This window comes from Musa acuminata, chromosome BXJ3-8, assembly GCF_036884655.1.
Source record: "Musa acuminata AAA Group cultivar baxijiao chromosome BXJ3-8, Cavendish_Baxijiao_AAA, whole genome shotgun sequence".
In the NCBI taxonomy this organism is placed as follows: domain Eukaryota; kingdom Viridiplantae; phylum Streptophyta; class Magnoliopsida; order Zingiberales; family Musaceae; genus Musa; species Musa acuminata.
The window spans coordinates 27,739,464-27,767,416 of record NC_088356.1 but is presented as its reverse complement, the minus strand read 5'-3'; the positions used below and the strand labels follow the sequence as shown (position 1 = coordinate 27,767,416).

The following is a 27,953-nucleotide window of genomic DNA, read 5'->3' as shown; positions in this document are numbered from 1 at the left end:
CTAACCAAGATAGTTATGAAGATTGATTGCTAAGGCACTATTCATTACTATCTTACCCTGATAACGCTATGATCAATAAGAGTAATGTCTAGCCCAGTCACCCTGATAGTGCTAGAAGGGAGACCTGTTTCCCATCTCTGCCAACTAATTACCCTGATACATCCTCATATACTCTTTTCTGTGATGGATCCTTTATTAACAATGCTGTCGATGTAGGAGTTGGCGACATTTTACTCGACAATCAAGGAAACATTATTTTTTAGGGGCTGTTCAACTCAAATGTCCAATGATCCTCATACATGCTGAGTGTTGGGAATTGTGGCAAGGATTATTGAAAAGCCACCAGGAGAATAGGACCAACCTTTGATGAAATCTGACCCCTTCCAAATGATCAACATGTTATCTGAAGGTAAGGACTTCCCATGGCATTTGAGGAACCTTTGCACTGATTTTATGTCTCTAGCTAATTCTGTGAAAGTCACTAAATGGACTCATGCACCTAGAACTATGAACTCTGACACTCACCAATTAGCTTATTTTGTTGAAGTCTGTAACTCTGACATCTCAAAGGATGGGTAATTCACCTCCTCAATGTCTGTATGGATGCCTTTTTTAATTAACCTAGATTTTCATTTTCAAAAAAAGAAACAAGACCGACAGCAGTAGCAAATGCCAAGGATTTTACTTCTTCAAAACTTTTGCAAGCAAATGATCAATTCTAGTTGCTGTTGCTAAAGAGGCAATATATTCATGTAGTACTTATAAAAATGGGCACCGAAGGCCAAGAGTTACCTCATTATGAAGCAGACGCAAAATTCTTACAAGTTTCTGGCTCAAGTTTTATGTAAAACCGGAAAAACTGTCGTTTAGATATAAGACCCATAGATAGAAGTTCTGAATCCTTCTAAAACACCACAATCTTAACATTGGTTTCCTTCATACTTTGGATCTGCCATCACATAATGATAAGCAATCACCAAAATAAATATGAAGATGCCTAGAAAATTGGCGAAGAATCCTAAATCTTGATCATCAATCATCTGCAAGATAGAAAATGATAAGATTGAGACATGATCCAGGAAATAAGCATTCCACAAAGTGAGATAGTTAACATTGACTTTAGCAATTAAAAGATAACCACAGGCCCTCAGCACTTACATCTGAATCATCATTAGATGCCTTGATGCTCTGTATTTTAATTTATGTGAACTAGATAACTTGCTTACAATAAATAAAGATGGCAGCAGCGGTAAGTTATGGGTAACAAATGCACAACTATCACAAGAACAAGTACTGAACACTAAGAATTCTCATTGACTATGTTTGTGTAAGCAACTATATATATATATATATATATATATATATATATGCCAGTATGAGTGTAAGCGTCTAGCATTGTTTCCAACTGATACAAAAACTATGATGACATATATATATAATCCATCTTAAGTATTTGTTTACATACATTTTTTCAAATTTCTTTATCCCAGGGGAAGTCAGAATATTGTTCTGGAGGGAACAACATAGTAAATACAAAATAAACAAGACCAATGCAGTGCAAGAGGTCTGGTGAAGGAGAGAGTAACATGCACAAATTTCTTAACAGCCACAAGCAGAAAGATTTGTCTGGGTTCAGACACATGAGCATAGGACCAATTCAAGCAACCTTTTTACTACACCAAGGTTGACTCTGTATAATGCAACATTAATTTTGCATGGTTTGTGAGATAATTATTAAACATGCACTTATCTTAGAATTCTTTGATCCAGCAGAATAGTCTGTCAACAGGAAACTGATTTTTGCACATGAAACATTTTTAAAAATTTTGTTTACATGTAAAATTGAAACTATAAAACTATAAAATATCATATCAACGAAAAGTTTATTCTTAAGAAATAATAAGAACAACAAATTCAGAAATAACCTATAATTACCAAAAGTAGAAATATAATGATTCTTTTTATACCAATATAAGTAACTAAATCAAAGAAACAGAAATAAAAGCATTCAATAGTCCCTCCAACTTTATGCAGTACAGAATATTATAAGCCTATCAACCAGTTTCCTCCAAACAAAGGAGTTCGGTGGCCATATATCTTCCCAAAAGTTGTCTGAGTACAATATCAAAATTTTTGAATCTAATCAAATGGCTTATTGCCACTCTCTGAAAGATGTCAGTGCGCTTATGACAGAAACAGGTCTCCTTTTCTGAACCTATTAATCTTCTATGTTTGCCTCAACTAGATTTACTTGAAAAGAATACTATACAACGTTCATTTTTGAGACAGTCAAATGATGACAAGAGATTGCCATAGATCTGACAGCAGAAATGATAAATACTTAAATTGCATAACTTCAGAATTTCAGTCCTGAATCATAATAAAATACTGACACAAATAAGAAGAAAATTAACTAAAACATTCTGAAATCAAAATCCAATTACCAAGAATGTCTCATACTATTGTAATAGAACATATTTGTTATGATGAATCAATAAAGAAAAGATACATAAGAATGACTGAGTTCCACAGCATCTTATACAACTAAATCTAAGTGACACAAATTTGAAATTTTCATTTAGTCAAATATGGCTAATGGACATAGTTATCTTGATACATAATTCTAGTCTCTTTCATGCTCCTTTTTTAGTACGGGTTAAATTGATGCAACAGTAACCTTTGGTCCAACATTAGTGGGTTTAGGTAGGACTGGAGCACTATTACATGACGAAAAGTTGTCTGCAATTTCCTGTTTGGCTGCACCTTAAATTGGTCCAAAAGTTCTTAACTGACAAAATCGAAAGGATTAAGTGCCTAGGATGATATAATTTCAATGCTGTTGAAGATTTCTATTTGACTTTAGAATGTGACCAGTAAAGAATGTGAATGGAGGAAGGAAAAAGTCATAGCATTGATATATGTAAGAGGTGTCTAACTAGTAAAAGTATGTAAATCTTTTGAGTAACATAAAGACAATTTTAGCTGCACCAGTGTTTTTAAAAGATTTAGGCGCCAAAAGATGCCAAGGTTTCAAAACACTCGAGGCACTCATCTAGGCACCCGCCCAAACGAAGAGAGACGCTCTAGAATATTACAATATAAAAAATATATATTACGATTGATAATATGATTATAAAATAAAATCTCATCCAATATTTCTTATGGAAGCTAATTTGAATTCTATCATATATTAGAGGGACCTATTGGTGCAAGATCAACTAATTTAAATTTTATCAAATTGGTACTTTGCTGATATTGTTTTAACTAGTGAAATTATAAAAATCATAATATAAGATAAAATCAACTTGCCCATCGAGGGTAAGTTGTAGCATCTGCAAGCAGTGGCATCGAGGACGAAGGAAGCTTCGGATGTGCCCGTCGACGATGGAGGAAGCCTCGGACCTGTCCCTTGATAGAACCCCAGAGGAATTCTATGTAAATTGATCTTTGAGGGGGATCAACCCTTGGAACGCTATAGGGGTTCCTTCCTCCTAGAAGTTGACCAAATGGCTACAATTGTAGATAGATCTTATTCCCAAAGAGATTGAGGCTACATGCTTATATAGAGCTCCAAACCCTAGCCCTAGGGGTTGCTTCCTAAGTCAGTTACCCCTTTTGCCCTCAACCCTAACCAACCAGTCCAGTAAAAGGGGGCGACGGTTAGGAAGCCCAAAGGCCCAAATATAAACCATAGCCACTCTTCTTTATATGATAGAGGCGGCTAGGTAGGGTTTATTACAATCTCACAGGGTTTTATTAGCTGCTTCTTGGTTGAGTAGGACTCAACCCTACTAGGGTCCTATCAAGCCTGCCCTCTCCAAATCAGCCTTGTCCTCAAGGCTGAGGTTCCATGAACTTAGGGAACCGGGTCTTTAGCTCCTAATATGATTCCCATATGGCGTCTTCAAGTGGTAAATTATTCCAATGCACTAGTACTTCAGTAGAGGGACGTCGACGACGCATCACGATCCTGCAGTCAAGGATGGCTTGTGGTTGGGCTTGAATAACTCCATCCTCAGTAGTGTTGGGTAATTGGATCTGGGGTGACTCGTGTTCTCTCAACTTGGGCTTCAGGCATAACACGTGGAAGACAGGGTAAATTTTGGCATCCTCAAACAATTTAAGTCTGTACGCCACGGCTCCAATATGCTCTGTGATCTGATAGGGCCCATAAAAATGTGGGGATAGCTTCTTGGAGGCTCGTGTGTTGATGGAGAGTTGCTTGTATGGCTGTAGGTGAAGATAAACCCAATCTCCTACTAAAAATTCTCTTTCGCTTCGTCGTGTGTTGGCTTGCTGCTTCATTCTGGCTTGAGCGGAAAAAGATTATCCTTTAGCAGTTGTAGGAGTTTGTCCCTGTCAATTAAATCTTGGTCGACCTGATCTACCTTGGCTGAGCCAATTACATACTTTGGAATCACAAGGGCCAGTCGACCATATAGTGCTTCATATGGGGCACATTTTGTAGATGAATGATATATAGTATTATACCACCATTCAGCCCAGTGTCATGGACTTAGCTGGTTTTGCCTAAGTCGTGCGGCACCCTTGCGTGTCCGTCCGCAAAGGCCAACCTCCCCGAAGCCTCCCATGTCCCTTAGAACCCACAAAAGAGAGAACGAGTTAGAGAAAACGCCTTATTCGGGATCCACAAGCAAACATTTCCGAAAACACTTCATAAACAATGCAAATTACAAACAGACTTTACAAGCTCTGAACAGTTGCACAACAAAGGGTCAAAATGGTCCATTACAGACCGAAAATCTCTCACAAGTGTCCACATGACACAACCTTTATTTACAAGCCTAAAGCGGCCACCAAACCCAACTAAAATGGGACTAATAAGCCTTCGGTCGTCCCTCTACATGCTGTGCAAAGCATGAACATATCAAAAGACACGGACATACATAAGCATTACATCAAACATCCTGTTTCGAAGTTTGTCCGTGACATTCTCCCCCTCTTATTCCTTCGACGTCCTCGTCGAAGCCTTTGTGAACACTGCAACTCCTCGCCTTTGCTGAGTCTTCAATCTTCTGCTCCAACTGCAATGTGCCTCTTGGCTCCCAGCTGCTCTCCGCTGCTATTTTTGAATAGTCGAACCTTTGATCCGCCATGCTGCTTCAACTCACCAATGACTCTGACTCTGGTGTGGGGTTGGCTGAGTTGTGTTGATCCTTGTTGATTCCTGCGGATTCTCCAAATGAAGGAAAAGACCATCCTTATTGTGTGCCAGTCTCTCAAATGCCTCACGCTTCTTGAACTAGGTGGATGCTTGTTGGAGCTTTAACGAGCATCGCCTCGCAAACTTTCAAAGTTTTTTGTCCTTCCTCCACAAAATTTGCTCATCGACTCTTCTTTCACTTAGTTGTCACTTTCAAGTAGATTCGCATCACTTCCGCTTTCGATTGGCATTCTATTGGGAAATGAGGCAGATACTCTACTCTCAGTAGCACTGATCACCAATGGTGAGGATTTGACAACTATTGTCTTCTAATATCTTCGAAGGGTCTTTGAACCTGTGCAGAGCTTCTCTACTGGGTAGATAAGAGAATTGGGGTACTTGGTTTCGCCCATTCTCTTAAGAGTTGAGAAGGCAAAGATTACTCAACTTCGCCCGCCTCCTCGAGGTTGTACTCCATACATCGAGCTGGTTACTAGCCTTCGCCTACTCTTTGCTCACACTTCTGAAGCACTTGAAGTGTTTGCACTCCTTGCGTTGAGTTAGTTATTGTTATTCACCTTCTCAATACCATCGAACTTCTGAAATGCAGGAAGTTTTCACCCCAACTTGGAGTAATTCTCTAATAGATTTGGTCGCCTCTAGGATTGTACCGTCTTCTCCATCAACCCTGCCGCCTACTCCACTGAGTAGCAAATGTACAGCACCGCATACTGCCTACTTCGTTCCTTGGTCGTGCGCTTTTGCATAACCCGAAGTCCTTCACTTTTGGCTATCTTGATGAGAAGCTCATTGACACCGGTCTTACGAAGTTCCTTGGCCTCTGCCCTTCAGCCTTGTCTCGGTATTTAGAGTTTGCCTATGCATGCTCCACCTCCTCGGCCCCTTTTACGACCAAGCACTCTCCCTCCATAAGAGCAAGGGATCAATGACTTTCACAGAAGTCTCACCTCTGCGGTACCATGGCCCTACTATCCGTCACCTCGCATCTGCATCCCTTTACTTCACGATCAGTAGATATGTCTCTGTGGCACTCCTCCGAGTCCACCTCCATTCTAATTGATGCTTGATTTTGGGTAGCTAAGTCCCTCTGGACTCGTCACCGCTTCCTCGCCCCTTTCGACCCCCTGCTTCAACACCTCTGTGTTCTCCAAGCAGCTCCCTTTGGTCGATGGAAAGACAGACTGCAACTCCCATGCATGGCCTCTGCCATCACGTTGTAGAATTTGTACCGATTCTGTTCTCCTTAGCTTCCTTGGTAGCAACGTTCGCTTACTCGACCTTGTCCTCTGACTTGTCGGGCTCCCTTAAGCGAATATGAGCTCTGGAGCAGTCCAACTCTCCAACTGCTTCGATCATACCTCTGCATGATCAAGTCTCTCCCATGGGACTCATTTGTACATACATTCAAACTTTTTCCTTGGTGGAACACAGCCCCCATATGCTTATGACTAAGGCTTTCATCCCATGCAAAATTCGATGAACGCACGGAAGACCCGCCTCTGCGGTACCATGGCCTTCACTCCTTGAATCTATAACCCTTCTTGTCGTCGTGTTGTTCACCGAAGTGGAGCTTCCAGTAGCTCCCGATCATACCTTCGTATGATCTAGTCCCTCACGGGACTTATTCATGTGTATCGCATTGCCACAAACTGCTCAACCACGATCCGCTGCACCATGTCGCCTCCTGGTGACATCTCCATTGCATTCTGATCATTGTGGGATAAACTCGAATTGTGATCCCTCCATGTGTGGCCTCTGCCAATACATCGCAGGGTCTCTTCCACCTTCGATTTTGTTCGCTCTTTTGGCAATCGACCTTCATCCACCCACTCTTGGGTCACACCTAGATGAAGCACCGCTCTAGGACAGTCCGTCGCCTAGTAGCTCCCGAAGTCCCCCGACTTCGCTGCAATTAGTGCACCATTGTCTGGATTCTAGGCCTCTGCCCCTACCAGCACAATCTCCGCTATACACCGCTTCCTTCATGACAACTTGAATGGTAACACTATGGCATATTCTTCAAGAGTACTCGCTTCCGCGTCCTCTTGCCCCGTGCCAAGGCCTTCTGAACCCAACTTCGCCTCCGCAAGTTGAGTTGCCTTAGTTCCTCCATCATATGCTTCTCCGAGATAAGGTGCATCTGCCCAGAAGCTCCCTTCGTCTTTGGCACCATACAAGATGAGTCTGCTCCGTCAGAATGAAGGACCCATGAAACAATATAATCCTGCTCTTGCCTCTGCAAGAGTTCATGTCCTTAACCTTTGTCCAAGGAAAGCACTGTGCCTCCGCTCCATGTTCCATCTTCTATGCTGGCTCCCTTCATGTGGCTTGGGTACACCCAAGTTGCTCCACTCCTCGTTTTTACATTGAGTTGATGGTGGCCCTCGTGCCCACCATTCTACGGGTCAACCCTCCCTTGAGTTCGATCTCCATATCGACTCCAAGTGTGCCTTCATTTGTGTTGCTTTGGGTCGCTCCCCCACTTGATCTCGCAATGCATCCACTAATGTATTCTCTCAAGCGACATCATGCAACGACTCCTTGCCGTTGGCTCGGTCCATAGAGCTTCGTGGAGTTGTTGTTTGTTGAGGTACTCCTTAACATGTACGGTCTGTTACACATGATTCTCCCTCTGGAGAGCCAGGACTTATCCCTCCTAGATATCTATCCCGTTTGAGCAACATCTCTCTTCGTTTCGGAGACCACCATCCCCTTGGACTACACCGATTTGCTGAACAAATTGTGCATTATTCTGCCTCTTGTAAACGCACTTGCTAGATTGCGACTCCACGTCAATACAACCCCCGCTGCACCACTCAAGGCCTAGCAACATGTTGAACTCACTGCACACTTCAGCCTCCTACGAACGTATCCTTCACATACCGAAGAAAAAGTTTCGATGCTCCATGGCGCCGAGTTTCGATCGTCTTGGGATGGTCGCGAACATTCTATCGTCCGCATACAAGCCCATGCATGAGTACTGAATTCTTCGAGTTAGCAATTCCTCTCACCTCTGTGAGCTTTGCACAACTCTTTCGGTCGCCGAGCAACTCATTCCACCTTGCATGGTCTCATCCTTTACCAAGCACCTCGCTTGTCTTGAGCACCATCAAGTATAGTTGTCAACGTTGAGCCGTAGCTCAAACTCAGCCATCCCAACCTTTGTGCGCTCCGCATTCTTCCAAGCTTACTTGTTCTCGTGGTGCCTCTTGCGCGAAGGGTTGGCCATTCCTCTGAATGCCAATCTTAGATGCCCGCTCCTCCGAGCGACTCCTTTTCCCTACATCTCCATGCCCGTTTTCCTACAAACGGTCGCGCGTGTGCTGACTGCCCTCAACGCAGCCCCGTTAGGTCCCCCACGTTTGCATGCCAAGTGTTTCTATGAGTGCTTGTCCCGCTTTGATATCATCTATCACGGACTTAGCTGGTTTTGCCTAAGTCGTGCGGCACCTTTGCGTATCCGTCTGCAAAGGTCAGCCTCCCCGAAGCCTCCCATGTCCCTTAGGACCCACAAAAGAGAGAACGGGTTATAGAAAACGCCTCATTCGGGATCCACAAGCAAACATTTCCGAAAACACTTTATAGACAATGCAAATTACAAACAGACTTTACAAGCTCTGAACAATTGCACAACAAAGGGTCAAAATGGTCCATTACAAACCGAAAATCTCTCACAAGTGTCCACATGACACAACCTTTATTTACAAGCCTAAAGCGGCCACCAAACCCAACTAAAATAGGACTATTAAGCCTTCGGTCGTCCCTCTACATGCTGTGCAAAGCATGAACATACCAAAAGACACGGACATACATAAGCATTTTATCAAACATCCTGTTTCGAAGTTTGTCTGTGACACCGGGGAAGCCATTTCGCCCACTCCTTTGGCCGGTCACTAGCGAAACACCGAAGGTACGTCTCTAAACACCTATTCACCACCTTTGTTTGGCCGTCAGTTTATAGATAATATGTTGTGCTCATCTTGAGTTTGGTGCCATGTAACTGAAATAACTCGGTCCAAAATTTACTGATGAAGATCCTATCACGATCACTTACGATGGATCTTGGCATCCTATGCAGTTTAACAATATTTTCTATGAAAATCTAGGCAATACTAGCAGTAGTGTAGGGATTTCGCACAACACAAAAATGAGCATATTTCGTAAGTCGATCAACCACCACGAGAATTGTGCTTTTACCTTTGGAAGGTGGCAGACGTTCGATGAAGTCCATAGAGATGTTAGTCCACACCAAGTTCGGTACGAGTAGTGGTTGTAGCTTCCCTGGACTTGCCACTGTTTCACCCTTGTGTTGTTGACATACTTCACATTGTGCCACATATTCAGAAATAATTTTTTTCATCCCTCTCCAATAAAAATTTTGCTTCACTCTTTTGTAGGTTCTTAGAAATTCAGAGTGCCCTATTGAAGGTGTGGAGTGCATTTCGTGCAGGATGATTTTAATGTAAAGGGAGTCAGGTATAAGTGCACTGCGACCTTTGTAGCGTAGATCCCTCGAGTCTCAAGTGTAGTGGGCTATTGCGCTTGGATCTTCCTCCAATTTTTTAATGATGTTGCTGATCTCTGGATCCTTCTGCCATTCCTCTCTAATGTCCTCGAAAAAGCCGGTGATAGGAAGAGAGAAGGCTGAAAATTTAGCTTGCTCAAGTAACCGTGAGAGTGCATCTGCAACAATGTTTTCTTTTCCCTTTTTGTAAATAATTTCATAATCAAATCCTAGAAGTTTAGTTACTCATTTTTGCTGCTCAAGGGATAATATCTTTTGCTCAAAAAAGTACTTCAGGCTTCTATAGTCGGTTTTAATTTGAAATCACCGGCTGATCAAGTAGGGTCTCCACCTCATTACTATGTGCACAATGGCGAGCATCTCCTTATCATATGTTGATATTTTTTTTATGGGAGGGAGATAATGCCTTGCTGGTGTAAGCGAGCGGTCGACCATCTTGCACGAGAACAGCTCCAATTCCGACTCCAGATGCATCAGCCTCAATAATGAAGGGTCGGCTGAAATCTGGTAGCGCTAGCACCAGCGTCGTCGTCATGGCTGCCTTAAGTTTGTTGAAGGCAGCGGAGGCTTTGTCCGACCATTGGAAGGCATCTGTTAGAACCCTTGCAGATTCTAAACTTGGGGTTGATCTCTTTAGGGGATCGGCCTCCTTGGAACTCTATAGGGGTTCCTCCCTCCAAGTGCTGCTCAAAGGCTGCAGAAAAGTTTCATCTATTGCTTAAGAAAAGAGAAGGAATACATGACTATTTATAGGGCTTCTAAACCCTAACTCCTAATAGGACTCCTACTTAAGACTCTTACTTCTAACCAACTCCTAATATGACTCATACTCAAGACTCCTATTCCCTTACAACTCCTAATTCTTCTCTAAGAAAAAACCTCCTAACAGAATGTCCCTTTCAATTAGGACTCTCCTAGTTAGAGTCCTAACAGAGTGTCCCTCTCAATTAGGACTCTCCTAGCTAGAGTCCTAACAGAATGTCCCTCTCAATTAGGACTCTCCTAGCTAGAGTCCTAACAGACCCGCCCTCTTCAAATCAGCCTTGTCCTCAAGGCTGAGATTACATGAACTCAGGGAACCGGGTCTTCAGCTCCTCATATGGTTCCCATGTGGCATCGTCAAGTGGTAGATTATTCCAATGCACTAGTACTTCAGTAGAGGGATGTCGGCGACGCATCACGATCCTACGATCGAGGATGGCCTGTGGTTGGGCTTGAATAACTCCATCCTCAGTTGTGTTGGGTAGTTGGATCTCGGGTGACTCGTGTTCTCCCAACTTGGGCTTTAGGCATGATACGTGGAAGACAGGGTGAATTTTGGCATCTTCAGGTAATTTAAGTCTGTATGCCACGGCTCCAATACGCTCTGTGATCTGATAGGGCCCATAAAAACGTGGGGATAGCTTCATGGATGCTCGAGTGTTGATAGAGAGTTGCTTGTATGGTTGTAGGCGAAGATAAACCCAATCTCCCACTGAAAATTCTCTTTCACTTCGTCGTGTGTCGGCTTGCTGCTTCATTCTGGCTTGAGCGGTAGAGAGATTATCTTTTAACAATTGTAAGAGTTTGTCCCTATCAATCAATTCTTGGTCAACCTGATCTACCTTGGCCGAGCCAATTACATACTTTGGAATCACAGGTGCTGGTCGACCATACAATGCTTCATAAGGGGCACATTTTGTAGATGAATGATATGTAGTATTATACCACCATTCGGCCCAAGGAAGCCATTTTGCCCACTCTTTTGGTCGGTCGCTAGCGAAACACCGGAGGTACGTCTCTAAGCACCTATTTACCACCTCTGTTTGGCCGTCAGTTTGTGGATGATATGCTGTGCTCATCTTGAGTTTGGTGCCTTGCAACTGAAATAACTCGGTCCAAAATTTACTAGTGAAGATCCTGTCACGATCACTTACGATGGACCTTGGCATCCCATGCAGTTTAACAATATTTTCTATGAAAATCTGAGCAATACTAGCAGCAGTGTAGGGATTTCTCACAGCACAAAAATGAGCATATTTCGTAAGTCGATCAACCACCACGAGAATCGTGCTTTTACCTTTGGAAGATGGCAGCCCTTCAATGAAGTCCATGGAGATGTCAGTCCACACTGAGTCTGGTATAGGTAGTGGTTGTAGCTTCCCTGGATTTGCCACAGTTTCACCCTTGTGCTGTTGACATACATCACATTGTGCCACATATTCAGCAATAATTTTTTTCATCCCTCTCCAATAAAAATTTTGCTTTACTCTTTTGTAGGTTCTTAGGAATCCAGAGTGCCCTGCTGAAGGTATAGAGTGCATTTCATGCAAGATGATTGCGATGCAAGGGGAGTCAGGTATAAGCACAATGCGACCTTTGTAGCGTAAATCCCTCGAATCCCAAGTGTAGTGGGCTATTTGCACTTGGATCCTCCTCCAATTTTTTTATGATCTTGCTAATCTCTGGATCCTTCTTCCATTCTTCCCTAATGTCCTCGAGGAGACCGGTGGTAAGAAGGGAGATGGCTGAGACCTTAGCTTGTTCAGGTAGCCGTGAGAGTGCATCTGCAACAACGTTTTCTTTCCCCTTTTTGTAAATAATTTCATAATCAAATCCAAGAAGTTTGGTTACCCATTTTTGCTGCTCAGGGGATGATATCTTTTGCTCCAAAAAAGTACTTGAGGCTTTTATGGTCAGTTTTAATTTGAAATCGCCGGCCGATCAGGTAGGGTCTCCACCTCGTTACTGCGTATACAATGGCAAGCATCTCCTTATCATATACTGACATATTTTGATGGGAGGGATATAATGCCTTGCTAGTGTATGCGAGTGGTCGACCATTTTGCATGAGAACGACTCCAATTCCGACTCCAGATGCGTCGGCCTCAATGATGAAGGGTCTATTGAAATCTGGTAGCGCAAGCACCGGCGTCGTTGTCATGGCTGCTTTAAGTTTGTCGAAGGCAGCAGAGGCTTTGTTCGACCATTGGAAAGCATCTTTTTTCAGTAAAGAAGTGAGTGGTGCACTGATCTTCCCATAGTCCTTAACAAATTTTCGGTAGTAGCCCGTTAGTCCAAGGAACCCCCGCAGTAATTTCACGTTTGTAGGTTTCGGCCAGCCTTGCATTGTCTCAATTTTTGTTGGGTCTACCGCCACTCCTTCTGATATTATATGCCCAAGGTACTCTACTTTTTGCTGGAGAAAGCTGTACTTTGGTTGCTTAACAAAAAGAGTATTCTCCCGAAGGATCGTCAAAACAATCCGTAAATGCTGAAAGTGAGTCTCAAGAGAAGGGCTGTAAACGAGAATATCATCGAAAAATACCAGCACAAATTTACGAAGAAAGCTCCGAAATATATCATTCATGAGACTTTGAAAGGTTGAAGGAGCATTAGTGAGTCCAAAAGGCATTACCAAGAATTCATAATGGTCATCATGTGTGCGAAATGCAGTTTTTGGAATGTCATCGTTACATACCCGAATTTGGTGGTAACCGGATCGGAGGTGCAACTTCGTGAAGACTCGAGCTCCTTTCAATTCATCAAGAAGTTCATCCACCACTGGTATTGGGTATTTGTCCTTGACGGTGATGCCATTTAAAGCTCGGTAGTCGATGCACATCCGCCAAGTTCCGTCCTTCTTGCGTACAAGTAGCACCGGTGAGGAATAGGGGCTGCAACTTGGTCGAATCACCCCTGTTTCAAGCATCTCCTTTACGATCTTTTCAATTTCATCTTTCTGAAGGTGAGGATATCGGTATAGTCGAGTGTTCGCTGGTGGCTTGCCCGGAAGGATTGGAATTCGATGGTCATGTTGCCGAGAAGGAGGAAGACCGCGCGGTTCAGCAAATATGTCGGCAAATTCAGTAAGTAATTGGGCAAGATTTTGATCTTCAAATTCTATTTTCTTCCCCTCTGGTTGCTGCTGGAGGTGCATCAAAAAGGCACCATTTACCTTGTGTAAAACTTTCTCCATTCATTGGGTCGAAACAGTGGTAACGTTGCTTCCGCGCTTCCCGCGTAGGATGATCTGCTTGCCCTTACAGTAGAATTTTATAATTAATTTAGAAAAGTTCCAAGAGACATCACCTAGTGTAGTCAGCCATTCTATACCAAGCACTGCCTCATAGTCATCGATTGGTAGGAGGAAGAAATCGGTGATAATTTCTTGGTCTTGCAGTAATAGTTTCACCTGCGGGCATCTTTGGTCGCACTTTAGGATTCTACCGTCGGCAACCTTTACATCGAACTTGCTGCAACCTTCAATATGCAGTGCCATCCGAGCAGCAACCTTACTATTCAGGAAGTTATTAGTGCTACCCGTGTCGATGAGAACAGTGATCGGCTGTTGTTTGAGAAGGCCTCCAACTTTCATCGTTTGCGGATTTGAATAGCCGGCTAGTGCGTGTACCGTAATGTCGGTCGGCTGTGGCTCTTCTTCCATATCTTCTTCTTCATGTTCAAGGCTCTCTTCTAGATGTTCAATGACCTCTTCTTCTACTGGTTCAATCATAAGAAGTCTACCTTTTTTACAGCGATGCTCGCGGCTCCACGGCTCGTCGCAATGCCAACATAACCCCTTCACAGATCGCTCCCGAAATTCTTCTCTTGTTAACCTTTTTGGTGCAGGGACTCGGTTGATAGTAGGGGGGGCTGAGGGCTTTAGTATTGTAGGTCGTGGAGTGATCCTTGTCCTCCGGGCTTCATGGTTCAATCGCTCCTCTTGAAGTCGTGCGAAAGAGATGGCTGCCATAAGCGTGTATGGTTGTCGCGCCTTAACTTCTCCCCGGATCTCCGGCTTTAAGCCCTCAATAAAAGTCCCCAATAACTGTTTTTCAGACCAATCACGAGTTTGATTAGATAACCTTTCAAACCTGGTTTGGTACTCCTGAATGGTAGAGGTTTGTCGGATCTTTGCTAGTTGTCCGTCAATGTTCTCGTAATAAGTTGGTCCGAAGCGGATCAGTAGTCCTTCTTTGAATTGTCGCCATGAAAGGGCTCCATAAGTGTGTTCAAACCAGTCAAACCATTGTATGGCATCCCCTTCAAGATGTATAGCTGCAATTTCCACCATGGATGCATCCGTAGTTTTATGGTACCGAAAATATCGCTCAGCGCGCGAGATCCAACCAATTGGGTCTCCTTCTTCCCATCTAGGGAAGTCCACTCTCATGCGCGAATAGTTGGGGTCGGTCATAGAGCCTCCCCTCTCTTGGAAGTCATCTCTTTGGGCATGATGTGATTGGTTAGAGCACTCTCCTTGTTGTGATTTCTTCGGGCTTGGTGGTCGGCCCAAACTGAATTCGGTAAGGAGAGTCCGAATCTTATCCTCCATTCGTGCCTCAAAGGCTTCAAATTTAGCATTGATTGCCTCCTCAGATGCCATAGTATATGACTCCAAATCTGTGATGTTAAGATCTCTCTTTTGTTGACGAGTTAAAGGCATGTATAGGTTTGATAGAAATCAGTGAAAGTTTGCTACAGAATTGTGTTGTCTTGTAAGAGCAGAATTATCGTCGAAGAAACAACGGTTTCTCGACGAAATCTCCACAAAAAATTTGAGAGATTTGAGGAGAGAGTTGACAGCAATATCTCAGTTTATATGATAGCAAGGATGTCCATCAAGAAAATTTCGACAGTAATAGCAAGAAAATTGGTGTAAGTTGCGATAGCAGAATTCTCGTCGAAAAATTTCAGCAATTTACGATGAAAATTTGCAGCAATAAAGGAACAAATTTTTTTTTTTTTTTTTTGGATTTTCGGATAGGAATAAATAAATTGCAGCAGCAGTAAGGTAGGAAACCAGAACCTGTTGCAATTCACGGGGAGATCAAAGGTTGATCTGCGGTGGTGGAGGTGATGGTGGAATTGGGCGACGATCTTTTAAGCAATTGTGGGAATTGCTTTGGATGGTTGTGGAGGGTTGATGGATGGCTGTGGAAGGGCAGCGAGACGCCAAGAACGCTGCTCTGATACCAGGTGTTAGAACCCTTGCAGATTCTAAACTTGGGGTTGATCTCTTTAGGGGATCGGCCTCCTTGGAACTCTATAGGGGTTCCTCCCTCCAAGTGCTGCTCAAAGGCTGCAGAAAAGTTTCATCTATTGCTTAAGAAAAGAGAAGGAATACATGACTATTTATAGGGCTTCTAAACCCTAACTCCTAATAGGACTCCTATTTAAGACTCTTACTTCTAACCAACTCCTAATATGACTCATACTCAAGACTCCTATTCCCTTACAACTCCTAATTCTTCTCTAAGAAAAAACCTCCTAACAGAATGTCCCTTTCAATTAAGACTCTCCTAGTTAGAGTCCTAACAGAGTGTCCCTCTCAATTAGGACTCTCCTAGCTAGAGTCCTAACAGAATGTCCCTCTCAATTAGGACTCTCCTAGCTAGAGTCCTAACAGCATCCCTTTTCAGTAGAGAAGTGAGGGGTGCACTGATCTTCCCATAGTCCTTCACAAATTTTCGATAGTAGCCCGTTAGTCCAAGGAACCCGTATAGTAATTTCATGTTTATAGGTTTCGATCAGCCTTGCATTACTTCAATTTTTGTTGCGTCTACCGCCACTTCTTCTTCTGATATTATGTGCCCAAGGTACTCTACTTTTTTCTGAAGAAAGCTACACTTTGGCTGCTTAACAAAAAGAGTATTCTCCCGAAGGATCGTTAAAACAACCCGTAAATGCTGAAAGTGAGTCTCAAGAGAAGGGCTGTAAATAAGAATATCATCGAAAAATGCTATCACAAATTTGCGAAGAAAGCTCCGAAAAATATCGTTCATGAGACTTTGGAAGGCTGAAGGAGCATTAGTGAGTCCAAGAGGCATTACCAAGAATTCATAATGGTCGTTATGTGTGCAAAATGTAGTTTTTGGAATGTCGTCTTCACATACCCGAATTTGATGGTAACCGGATTAGAGGTCCAACTTCGTGAAGACTCAAGCTCCTTTTAACTCATCAAGAAGTTCATCCACCACTGGTATTGGGTACTTGTCTTTGATGGTGATGTCATTTAAAGCTCGGTAGTCGATGCACATCCGCCAAGTTCCATCCTTCTTGCATACAAGTAGCACCGGTGAGGAATAGGGACTGTAACTTGACCGAATCACCCCTGTTTCAAGCATCTCTCTTACAATCTTTTCAATTTCATCCTTTTGGAGGTGAGGATAATGGTACGGTCGAGTGTTCGCTGGTGGCTTGCCTGGAAGAATTGGAATCCGATGATCATGTTGTCGAGTAGGAGGAAGACCACGTGACTCAGCAAAAATGTCGGCAAATTCAGCAAGCAATTGGGCGAGATTTTGATCTTCAATTTCTATTTTCTTCCCCTTTAGTTGCTGCTGGAGATGCATAAAAAAGCCACCATTTACCTTGTGTAAAACTTTCTCCATTCGTTGGGTCGAAACGGTGGTTACATTGCTTCCGCGCTTCCTGCGTAGGATAATCTATTTGTCTTTGCAGTAGAATTTCATAATTAATTTGGAAAAGTTCAAAGAGACATCACCTAGCGTCGTCAGTCATTCTATGCCAAGCATGACCTCATAGTCATCAATTGGTAGGAGGAAGAAGTCGGTGATAATTTCTTGGTCTTGCAGCAATAGTTTCACTTGCGGACATCTTTGGTTGCACTTTAGGATTCTGTCGTCGGCGACCTTTACGTCGAATTTGCTGCAACCTTCGATGTGGAGCGCCATCCGAGCAGCAACCTTACTGTTTAGGAAGTTATTAGTGTTGCCCGTGTCGATGAGAACAGTGATCGGTTGTTGTTTGAGAAGACCTCCAACTTTCATCGTTTGCGGGTTTGAGTAGTCGGCTAGTGCGTGTACCATAAAGTCTGTCGGTTGTGGCTCTTCTTCCGCATCTTATTCTTCATGTTCAAGGCTCTCTTCTGGATGTTCAATGACCTCTTCTTCTACTAGTTCAATCACAAGAAGTCTCCCTTTTTTACAACGATGCTCGCGGCTCCACAGTTCGTCGCAATGCCAACATAACCCCTTCGCAGATCGCTTCCGAAGCTCTTCTCTTGTCAACCTTTTTGGTGCAGGGGCTCGGCTAACAGTAGGGGGGGCTAAGGGCTTCGGTATTGCTGGTCGTGGAGCGACCCTAGTTCTCCGAGCTTCATGGTTCAATCGCTCCTCTTGAAGTCGTGCGAAAGAGATGACTGCCATAAGCGTGTACAATTGTCGCGCTTTAACTTCTCCCCGAATCTCCGGCTTTAAGCTCTCAATAAAGGTTCCCAATAGTTGTTTTTCAAACCAATCACGAGTTTGATTAGATAACCTTTCAAACCTGGTTTGGTACTCCTGAATGGTGGAGGTTTGTCAGATCTTTATTAGTTGTCCATCAATGTTCTCGTAATCGGTTAGTCCGAAGCGGATCAGCAGTCCTTCTTTGAATTGTTGATATGAGAGGACTCCATGAGTGTATTCAAACTAGTCAAACCACTGTATAGCATCCCTTTCAAGATGTATAGCGGCAATTTCCACCATAGATGCGTCCCCGATTTTGTGGTACCGAAAATATCGCTCCGCGCGCGAGATCTAACCAATTGGGTCTCCTTCTTCCCATCTAGGGAAGTCCACCCTCATGCGTGGATAGTAGGGATCAGTCATAGAGCCTCCCCTCTCTTGGAAGTCATCTTTTCGGTCAAAGCTCTCTCCTTGATGTGATTTCTTTGGGCTTGGTGGTCGGCCCAAACTGAGTTTAGTAAAGAGAGTCTAAATCTTATCTTCTATTCGCGTCTCGAAAGCTTCGAATTTAGCATTGATTGTCTCCCCAGATGTTATAGTATATGCCTCCAAATTTGTAATGTTAAGATCTCTCTTTTGTTGTCGGGTTAAAGGCATGTATCGATTGAGAGAAGTGGTGGTCGAAAGGGTTGGTGGATTGGTGGATGTGGGCTACGGTTTAGGTTTGTTTTGTGGCTGTTTTGGGTGTGGTTTGAGGGTGTGGTTTGGTGGAGTTTAAGGGCTGTGATGGTAGTGGATGAAGGTTAGGGAAAAAAAGTTTTAGATATGTGGTAGATGGCAGCAAAAGTTTGATAGAAATCGGTGGAAGTTGCTGCAGATAGGTGTTGTCTTATAAGAGTAGAATTGTCATCGAAGAAACACTGGTTTCTCGATGAAATATCCAACAAAAACCGAGAGATTTGAAGAGAAAATTTGACAGCAAAATCTCGATTTAGATAACAGCAATAATGACAAATTTAATCAAGAAAATTTCGGCAGTATAATAGCAAGAAAATTGTTGCAAGTTGCGATAGCAGAATTCTCGTTGAAAAATTCCAACGGTTTGCGACAAAAATTTACAGCAACACAAAAACGTTTTTAGAGATGAATTCCTCAATAGATCAATCTTAGATGGAAGCCAAGATGATTTGTGAAGCGTATAAGAAATGTCGTTCAAAAAAGATATGAAATAGATTGGTTAAAGGCAACAATATGCGGCTGAAATTTTTTGCAGTAATCCTTTATTCGCAAAGATGATAACTTTTGCGACGAAAGGAATTCGTAGTACGGGATAGATAAAAAGACTTCTTCTTGGTATTTTGAATGGAAAATTACAGCAGCAAAATGTATTGGTAATAGGAGAATAACATATCTCTGATGCAATTGGAGGTAACAACAGTAGATTGATTTGATTTACGGTAGAAGATAACAGTGGAGATGACGACGTCAAGAGCAATTGTGGGAATTGCTTGGTTAGTGGTGGGTGGTAGGGATGGCAGCAAAAGCAGCAAGATCACTGCTCTGATACCAGATGATAGAACCCCAGAGGAATTATATGTAGATTGATCTTTGAGGGGGGATAAACCCTTGGAACGCTATAGGGGTTCCTTCCTCCTAGAAGTCGGCCAAATGACTGCAATTGTAGATAGATCTTATTCCCAAAGAGATGGAGGCTACATACTTATATAGGGCTCCAAACTCTAGCCCTAGGGGCTGCTTCCTAAGTGAGTTACCCCTTTTGCCCTCAACCCTAACCAACCAGCCCAGTAAAAGGGGGCGGTGGCTAAGAAGCCTAAAGGCCCAAATATAAACCTTAGCCACTCTTATTTATAGGATAGAGGCAGCTATGTGAGGTTTATTACAATCTCACAAGGTTTTATTAGCTGCTTCTTAGTTGAGTAGGACCCAACCTTGCTAGGGTCCTATTATCCCTCAACGACAGAGTTGCGCACAAAGGCAGCGGCTGCCGAGGAAGCTGCGGACGACAACATCGAGGGTGAGTGAAGCTTCAAATGTGTCTGTTGGTAACGAAAGAAGCTTCGGACCTATCCCTCAGCAATGGAGGGAGCTGTGCATGAAAGCAGTGATAGTGGAGGGAGCTTTGGACTTATCCATTGGCAGCGGAGGAAGCTTTGGACCTATTTGTCAACGACAGAGGGAGCTATGCACGAAGGTAACAGTAGTGGATTAGAGATGGGTCTTGCAACGAGAGTCTAGGTTTCACTTTGGGGGGTGGGGTGGTGGGGTTTACTATTGGATTTTGTTGGTTCAATTGAACCAATGTTCACATTCTAGTTCAATTTTCTAGCATTCAATCAAGTGCTCGCCTAAGACTCCTGATGCCTAGGCTCAAGTGAGCAACTAGGCAACACTTCAGTGAAGCGCGTCGCCCGGACATTGTGCGAGGTGCTCGGGCCTCGCCTCACCTTGCCCGAGCACCTGGGTGCCTATTAAAAATACTGAGCTGCACACTTTTCATCTTATTGTCTACCTCCTCCTTTTTTCTCTTCCATCCTCTTGCATTTATATTAGTAACTCCTAGCAGATTCTCAATCAAAAAGCTTCAGGATTCCTGTTTTTCCTGTTACAACAGCCGAATATCTACTGTTTTCAGATGAAAATAAGACCAGCCACCCTATTATTGCTTAGGACCTTTCTATCTTTTCATGTCATAGTTCAACTTTCAAGTTATCATTCTTTTTATATGATGACAGCAATGTACAATTGCAAATGGTGCAGCATTCCTTGCAAACATAATTCCACTTCTTGTCTAGAGGGACATTTCCTTCCAAAGGTTTAGAATGACCTTTTACGTTCCACAACAATAATCCATCAGACTGTTCACCTTTCTATATATAACCATAATTATACAAAAAACAAAGGAAGATAAGAATAAATAGGCCGAAGAAGGAGTTCACTGGCGTTGATAATCAGAACTTCTGTTCTACTTGTAATGATCGAGACACAGCTTAACTCAAGAATCATCTTCTTTCACTTTATGATGCTCTCTCATTAATAAAACTTCAATAATACGCAGTATAATCATGATGAGCTTCACATATGTATTTTATGAAATATCTATGTCATACAAGAGATAAGACAATGTGTCACAAAACAACAATATTCATCATAATGCTATGCTTGAATTCGTGAACTTAAGAATACGTGAACAAGGTATCAGACGCTAATACTGAAGTATATAACAAAATTGGTAATGTCATACAGACACGCCATTCTTTTCTTTCAGGATCCACCACACCTACCAATCTGGCCATTTAGATTAGAATTGGCAAGGGGCGAGTAGCGAGCAGCAATAGGCGCGCGATGTCTGCGCCAAGACTTCGCCATAACAGCGATCAAATTCCTGAAATGAGCTCAGATTTCACGCAGAATAAAGCTCATACATAAAGGGGCCATAAAACATCCCATTGACTTCGACATGATGCGAAACCAAATCGATGTGAGTTTACTAAAGTACGCGATCCAGCATAGTTTCAATCCATGGAACTAGAAACTTATCCAGCGGCGAGATGACTCTATCAGAGAGGAGGAAGTGAGAGGACGAGAGGTACCTCTGGCGGGTAGGCTGAGGGAATCCCGCAAAGCTCGACGAGGAATACGGGGTATTGTATCTAAGGCGTGCGACGAGATCGATCTAAACCCTAGTCTTAACCCCGCGAGATACACCAACAGAAATGCCGCCGGTTGTGGAACTCGGATCCTCTCCCGTGCTGGCGCCTATCCATTACCGCGCATGACCTGCGTCCATCACACTTCTTGATGCACTTAGCAACCTGATCGGCTCCCGATCGACGGTCCAGACGTATGAGCAAACCTTCCACCCCGATCGCATCTTCCCCGTCGTGTCACGTGCGTTCAACGTGGAGGTCTTCCTTTTGCAGATGACGCATGGAGGGTCAACTCATACGAGTCTCCCTCTCACCTTCTTATACGTGGCATGTAATTTCCATAGTATCGTACCTCTTCTTGACTAAGATGAAAACTTTTTATCATGTGATATGTATATTTGTGAGCATACTTACTTGTAATTAAATTATAATTATATGAGAAGACATGATCATGAAGATGCTAATGCTAATGGGTATGGAGATACGCTAAGATATCAATAGAACTGATAAGGATGAGACGAATAATCACCGAGTATGGAGATGCACCGAGACACACTTAGATCTTTATGTATATGATCAAACCTTTGGCTCGGGCCTGATCACTTAGGCTTTGGTCCATGATCATCTAGTGTGGATGCGTATATATATATATATATATATATATATATATATATATATATATATATATATATATATATATATATATATATATGTATATATGATATATATTTCTACGCTTACTAGTATTGAATCTCATATTTTGATGATTAAATTAATTGATGTGTTTGTCATCTAATGTGCATTTAAGTGACGCAAGACTAGCTTAAATAAGAAAAGGTAAATTGATTAAAGTATGAGGAATTGGACATTGGGCTGAAGCAAACATGTAAGAAGATTGGACCTCGGGCCGGAGGATTGGTCAACGTGTCGGTAGAAGGCTTCGGTCCGTAAATTCGGGTATCGGGCCAAGAAGATCGGACATTACGCTAAGGAGATTGGATGTTGCGAGAAGACAACATGCTAATTGGATAATACACCGAAGGAAAGGATGATGCACCGAAAGAACTAATGACATGCCGAATAACATAGGATTCACTTGCAATCGATTATGTCTAGATCGAATTAGTTTAGAGTCTAATTGAGTTGGTTTAGAATGTAATTAGGCCAACTTAATTAGGAGCTAACTAGGCCCAAGTTTTGTTAGGATCGAGAGCACTAAGAGGGGGGGGGGGATGAATTAGTGCAGCGAAAATTTTTCAACGATTAAAACGAAAGCTGCGTTCGTTCGATAAAAAACGATTTACGTCTAAGTGCAGATTTAGAAAGTTCTGAACTTAGAAACTTGTTCGTAAGATCGCAGAAGGCAGTAAGCAGTTATGATTGAAATCAAAACGCAAACGTAAACTGAAATATGATGATCGTACGAGAAAAGCCGATTTACGTCTAAACGCAGATTCGGAAAATTCTGAACTTAGAAACTTATTCGTAAGATCGCAGAAGGCAGTAAACAGTTATGATTGAAATCAAAAAGTAAACGTGAACTGAAATATGATGATTGTACGAGGAAAGCCGATTTACGTCTAAACGCAGATTTACGTCTAAATGCAGATTTACGTCTAAACGCAGATTTACATCTGAAACTTGAAACTCGTTCGTAAAATTGCAGAGGGCAGTAAGCTATTGAGAAGTTTGCAGTGAAGGTAAAATACTCAAAGGAAATGCAAACCGAGATTTAGAGTGGTTCGGTCAATCTTGACCTACTCCACTTTTGGCTTCCTCCACCGACGAGGTCACCGACGTCAACTAGAGGCCTTCCTTCAATAGGCGAAGGCCAACCACCCTCTTACAGATTCACTCCTTTTGACGGGCTTAGGAGACAACCCTTACAGAAGTTTTCTCTCCTCTCTTTACAACTCAAACTTGAAGAATAGAAAGAGGAGAACTAGCAGTTTTGAGCTCTAAGAAACACAGAAAGACAGTAAGATTTTGAGTGTGTGTTCTGTGCTTTCAGTGCTGAATGGGTGGGGTATTTATAGGCCCCAACCCAGTTCAAATTTGGAGCTCAATTCTGTCAATTCCCGGAATTCCGGGATCAGGCGGTTGCACCTCCTGACTGGGGCGGTTGCACCTCCTGATTGGGGCGGTTGCACCACCTAGCAGAGCTCGAAGACTGAGCCTCTGGGCGGTGCCACCTCTATCAGGGGCGGTTGCACCTCTCTGCCAGAGCTCGAAGACCGAGCTCAGGCGGTTGCACCGCCTGACTGGGGAGGTTGCACCGCCTGGTAGAGCTCGAAACTTGAGCTCTGGCGGTGCTACCTCTTGACAGAAGAGGTTGCACCGCCCAGTCTCGCTCGGAGACTGAGCCTGGGGCGGTGCCACCTCTTGGCTGGGGCGGTTGCACCTTCCACAGCAATCAGGGTCCGAATGGGTTAATCCATTCGGCCCAATTTGATTCTTTCAGGGGCCCAATTGCCCCAAGATTAAGCTAATGGGATCACCTCCCATTTCTAACTTAATCAATGTGCTAACTACGATTATTTCCTAAGACATATTCTGCAGCTTGCTCCGGTGCGTCAATTGCTTCTTCCGGTAAGTTTCCGGCGAACTTCCGTCGATCATCCGACGAACCCTCGGTGATCCTCCTGCGGACTTCCGGCAAACTCCTGGACTTGTGACGATCCACTTGGCAAGTTCCGACGAGCTCCTTTGGCAAGCTTCTGGACTTCTCGGATTTGTTCCTGCAGAACCTCTGACGACTGTCCGAACTTCCGTTGAGCTCTTGAACTCCCAACGTGATCATTGTCATGACTCCGGCGCAACTCCTGCTGCATGTCTTACTTTCATCGTAGTTAATCCTGCACACTTATCTCAACACACATATTAGACATACAATTGACAATTGATTTCATCATCCAAATCCGAGATTCAACAATCTCCCCCTTTTTGATGATGACAATCAATTGATAATGGAGTTAATCTTAACTCCCCCTGTCTATATGCTATACTTCTTGAATTTAAAAACTTTATAAATTCAAGAGATATATTCCCATCATGATTCCTATCATGATGTATCTCTTTGAAGATGATGTCAAGGCTTGACATTCATTTTCAAATATAACAAGTTTGAATGATGGTAATTGTAGCAATTATTTTGTAAGATATCGACATGTAAAGCTGTGAAGCAAGATTTTGATATCATTACATGATGTACACATTTCAAATATTTTAGCAGGTGTAGCATTGCATCACATGGTAAGATATCAGTTCGTACGATGCAAATTTTTGTTTGATATCTTGTTACAGGGCATATAGTAGTGATAGCAATCATATATTTCTTGGTGATGCAAGTATGGCCTAATCATAGCATCAGTAGTGATAGCAACCATATCAACATTAGTGATAGCAAACATATCAGCATAAGTGATAGCAACCATATCATCATATCAATTCATATATTTCTCCCCCTTTGTCATCAACAAAAAGCATGGTAGATGTGATTCCAGGAGAACAATATAAGCAGGTTATCAAGCACATAAAGGAAGGCATGACACATATAATACTTTGAATACCTCTTCTCCTTGTATGTTATTATTCTTTGTGTATGAAAGAGGAAACTCATTTTTTTTAAAAAAAATTACATAAGAGTGTACAGGAAAACCCTATTTTTAGCATTCAAATTGTTAAGTAAATCCGAAAATGAGATAAACTTTTCCATGCATTCGGACATGAGTAAGCTACTGATTTTCAAGGACAAAACATAATTTCATACATGTTATTTGATCAAGTGATACCAAGGCATGTAATAGTAATCAGGTGAATTGATCATTCAATAAAGTCCGAAAAATAATTTTAACTAGTTTAAGTATTCGGACACATCAACATTCATAATTCTCTTCTTATAAAATCAAATTGTTCTTCACTTAGAGGTTTTGTAAAAATATCAGCTAGTTGATGTTTAGTATCAATGAACTCTATAATTACATCATGATTCGTAATATGATCTCGTATAAAGTGATGTCTGATATCAATATGTTTTGTTCTTGAGTGTTGTATAGGGTTCTTTGTTAAGCATATTGCACTTGTGTTATCACATTTAATTGGAATATTTTTAAGATGAACTTTATAATCTTCTAAGGTGTTTTTCATCCATACAACTTGTGCATAGCATGCACTTACTGCAATATAGTCAGCTTCGGTTGTTGATAGTGCAACCGAGTTTTGTTTCTTAGATGACCAGGAAACAAGGGCATGTCCTAAGAATTGACATGTTCCTGATGTGCTTTTTCTATCTAATCTATAGCCAGCAAAGTCCGCATCAGCATAAGCAATTAACTCAAGATTCTCTGATTTTGGATACCATAATCCTAGATTTATGGTACCATTAAGATATCTGAGTATTCTTTTAACTGCTTTGAGATGAGATATCTTAGGGTTTGATTGAAATCTAGCATAAAGTCCTATCATACCCCTATCATACACTGAACATGATGTCTGGTCTTGTTGCAGTGAGGTAAAGTAAACTTCCTATCATACCCCTATAAGTTTTTTGATCAAAGCTTACTCTACTTTCATCAATTTCTAACTTAGTGGAGGTGCTCATAGGAGTGTTAATGGCTTTTGAGTTCTTCATATTAAACTTCTTTAGTAAATTCATAGCATATTTAGTTTGACTAATAAAGATGCCATTGCTTAGTTGTTTGATTTGTAAACCTAAGAAGAATGTTAACTCTCCCATTAAACTCATTTCGAATTCAAGACTCATAGTTTTAGCAAAAGATTCACAGATAGATTCATTCGTAGAACCAAAGATAATATCATCAACATAAATTTGAACAATGAGAAAATTATTTTCAAAATTCTTGATGAATAATGTAGTATCAACCTTGCCTTTTATGAAATTATTTTCAATGAGAAAAGAACTAAGTTTCTCATACCAAGCCCTTGGAGCTTGTTTTAAACCATAGAGAGCTTTAGTTAATCTAAACATATGATTAGGGAGACTATTATTTTCAAATCCAGGAGGTTGTTCAACATAGACTTCTTCGGAAATAAAGCCATTAAGAAAAGCGCTTTTAACATCCATTTGAAACAACTTAAAATTATTACTACTAGCGTAGGCAAGGAGCATCCTTATGGCTTCTAATCGAGCCACAAGAGCGAAGGTTTCTTCATAATCGATACCTTCTTCTTGGTTAAAACCTTTGGCCACTAATCTAGCCTTGTTTCTAACCACGATACCATTTTCATCTTGCTTGTTTCTAAAGACCCATTTAGTACCAATAACTAAATGGTCATTTGGCCTAGGAACAAGCGTCCACACGTCATTTCTCTCAAATTGATTCAATTCATCTTGCATTGCGATAATCCATGAATCATCTTTCATGGCTTCATCAACACATTTGGGTTCAATTTGGGAGAGAAAGGCGGCGTTGACACAAAAATTTTTAAAAGAAGATCGTGTTTGAACCCCCTTTGATGTGTCCCCCAAGATTAGCTCCTTAGGATGAGCATCTACATACTTCCAATCCTTGGGTAAGGAAATCTGGGAAGTGGATGCATCCAAGTTGCCAGTTGGAGACGGGGTTTCATTTAAATTCAAGGAATCAAAATTAACATCATCATCAAGATCATTTTTCCTAATTTCGGAAATCTCATTGAAAACAACATGAATGGATTCTTCAATAATTAAAGTTCTTTTTATTGAAGATACGAAAAGCTTTAGAAACCGAAGAATAACCAAGAAAGATTCTTTCATCGGATTAGCATCAAATTTTCCTAAGTTATCATTTTTATTCAAGATAAAACACTTACACCCAAAGACTTTAAAATATGAAACATTGGGTTTTTTGTTATTCCATAACTCATAAGGAGTTTTAGTGAGTAGGGGTCTTACTAGAACTCTATTCAAAATATAGCATGCAGTGTTTACGGCTTCGGCCCAAAAATATTTGGGTAGGCTATGTTCATTCAACATGGTTCTTGCCATTTCTTGTAAATTTCGATTTTTTCTTTCTACTACCCCATTTTGTTGAGGATTTCTTGGAGTAGCGAAATTATGATTGTATCCATTGAGTTCACAGAATTCTTGGAAATCATGGTTTTGAAATTCTCCACCGTGATCACTTCTAATTGACGAAATCATAGAACCCTTCTCATTTTGAACAAGTTTACAAAACTTGGTAAAATATCTAAAGCATTCATTTTTCTGTTTTAAGAAGTAGGTCCATGTATATCTGCTATAGTCATCAACAATGACAAAGACGTATTTGCTACCTCCTAGACTCGATGTAGAGATTGGTCCGAACAAGTCCATATGGATCAATTGTAAGGGCCTAGAGGTGCTTATTTGATTCTTAGTCTTGAAACTACCCTTAATTTGTTTACCTAATTGGCAAGCATCA

At 41.9% G+C, this 27,953-nt stretch overlaps 1 protein-coding gene across 3 annotated transcripts; it reads right to left on the bottom strand.

Moving 5' to 3' along the window:
- Nucleotides 1–759: 759 nt before the first annotated feature.
- On the bottom strand, nucleotides 760–21,768 carry LOC135645147 (dolichyl-diphosphooligosaccharide--protein glycosyltransferase subunit 4A-like). 3 transcript variants are annotated; one of them, XM_065163246.1, is made up of 3 exons: nucleotides 21,496–21,738; nucleotides 21,187–21,287; nucleotides 760–1,040 (listed from the first exon to the last, which is right to left on the bottom strand). In XM_065163246.1, exons 2-3 carry the CDS (start codon nucleotides 21,196–21,198, stop codon nucleotides 921–923), a joined length of 132 nt encoding a protein of 43 aa, XP_065019318.1. In that variant the 5' UTR covers nucleotides 21,199–21,287; nucleotides 21,496–21,738; the 3' UTR covers nucleotides 760–920. The 3 variants fall into 3 exon arrangements, 2 of the variants coding, with proteins under 2 accessions (XP_065019318.1, XP_065019317.1); XM_065163245.1 differs by having other exon boundaries at nucleotides 21,187–21,738; XR_010498681.1 differs by lacking the exon at nucleotides 21,187–21,287 and having other exon boundaries at nucleotides 901–1,040; nucleotides 21,496–21,768.
- Between the last annotated feature and the right edge of the window lie 6,185 nt (nucleotides 21,769–27,953).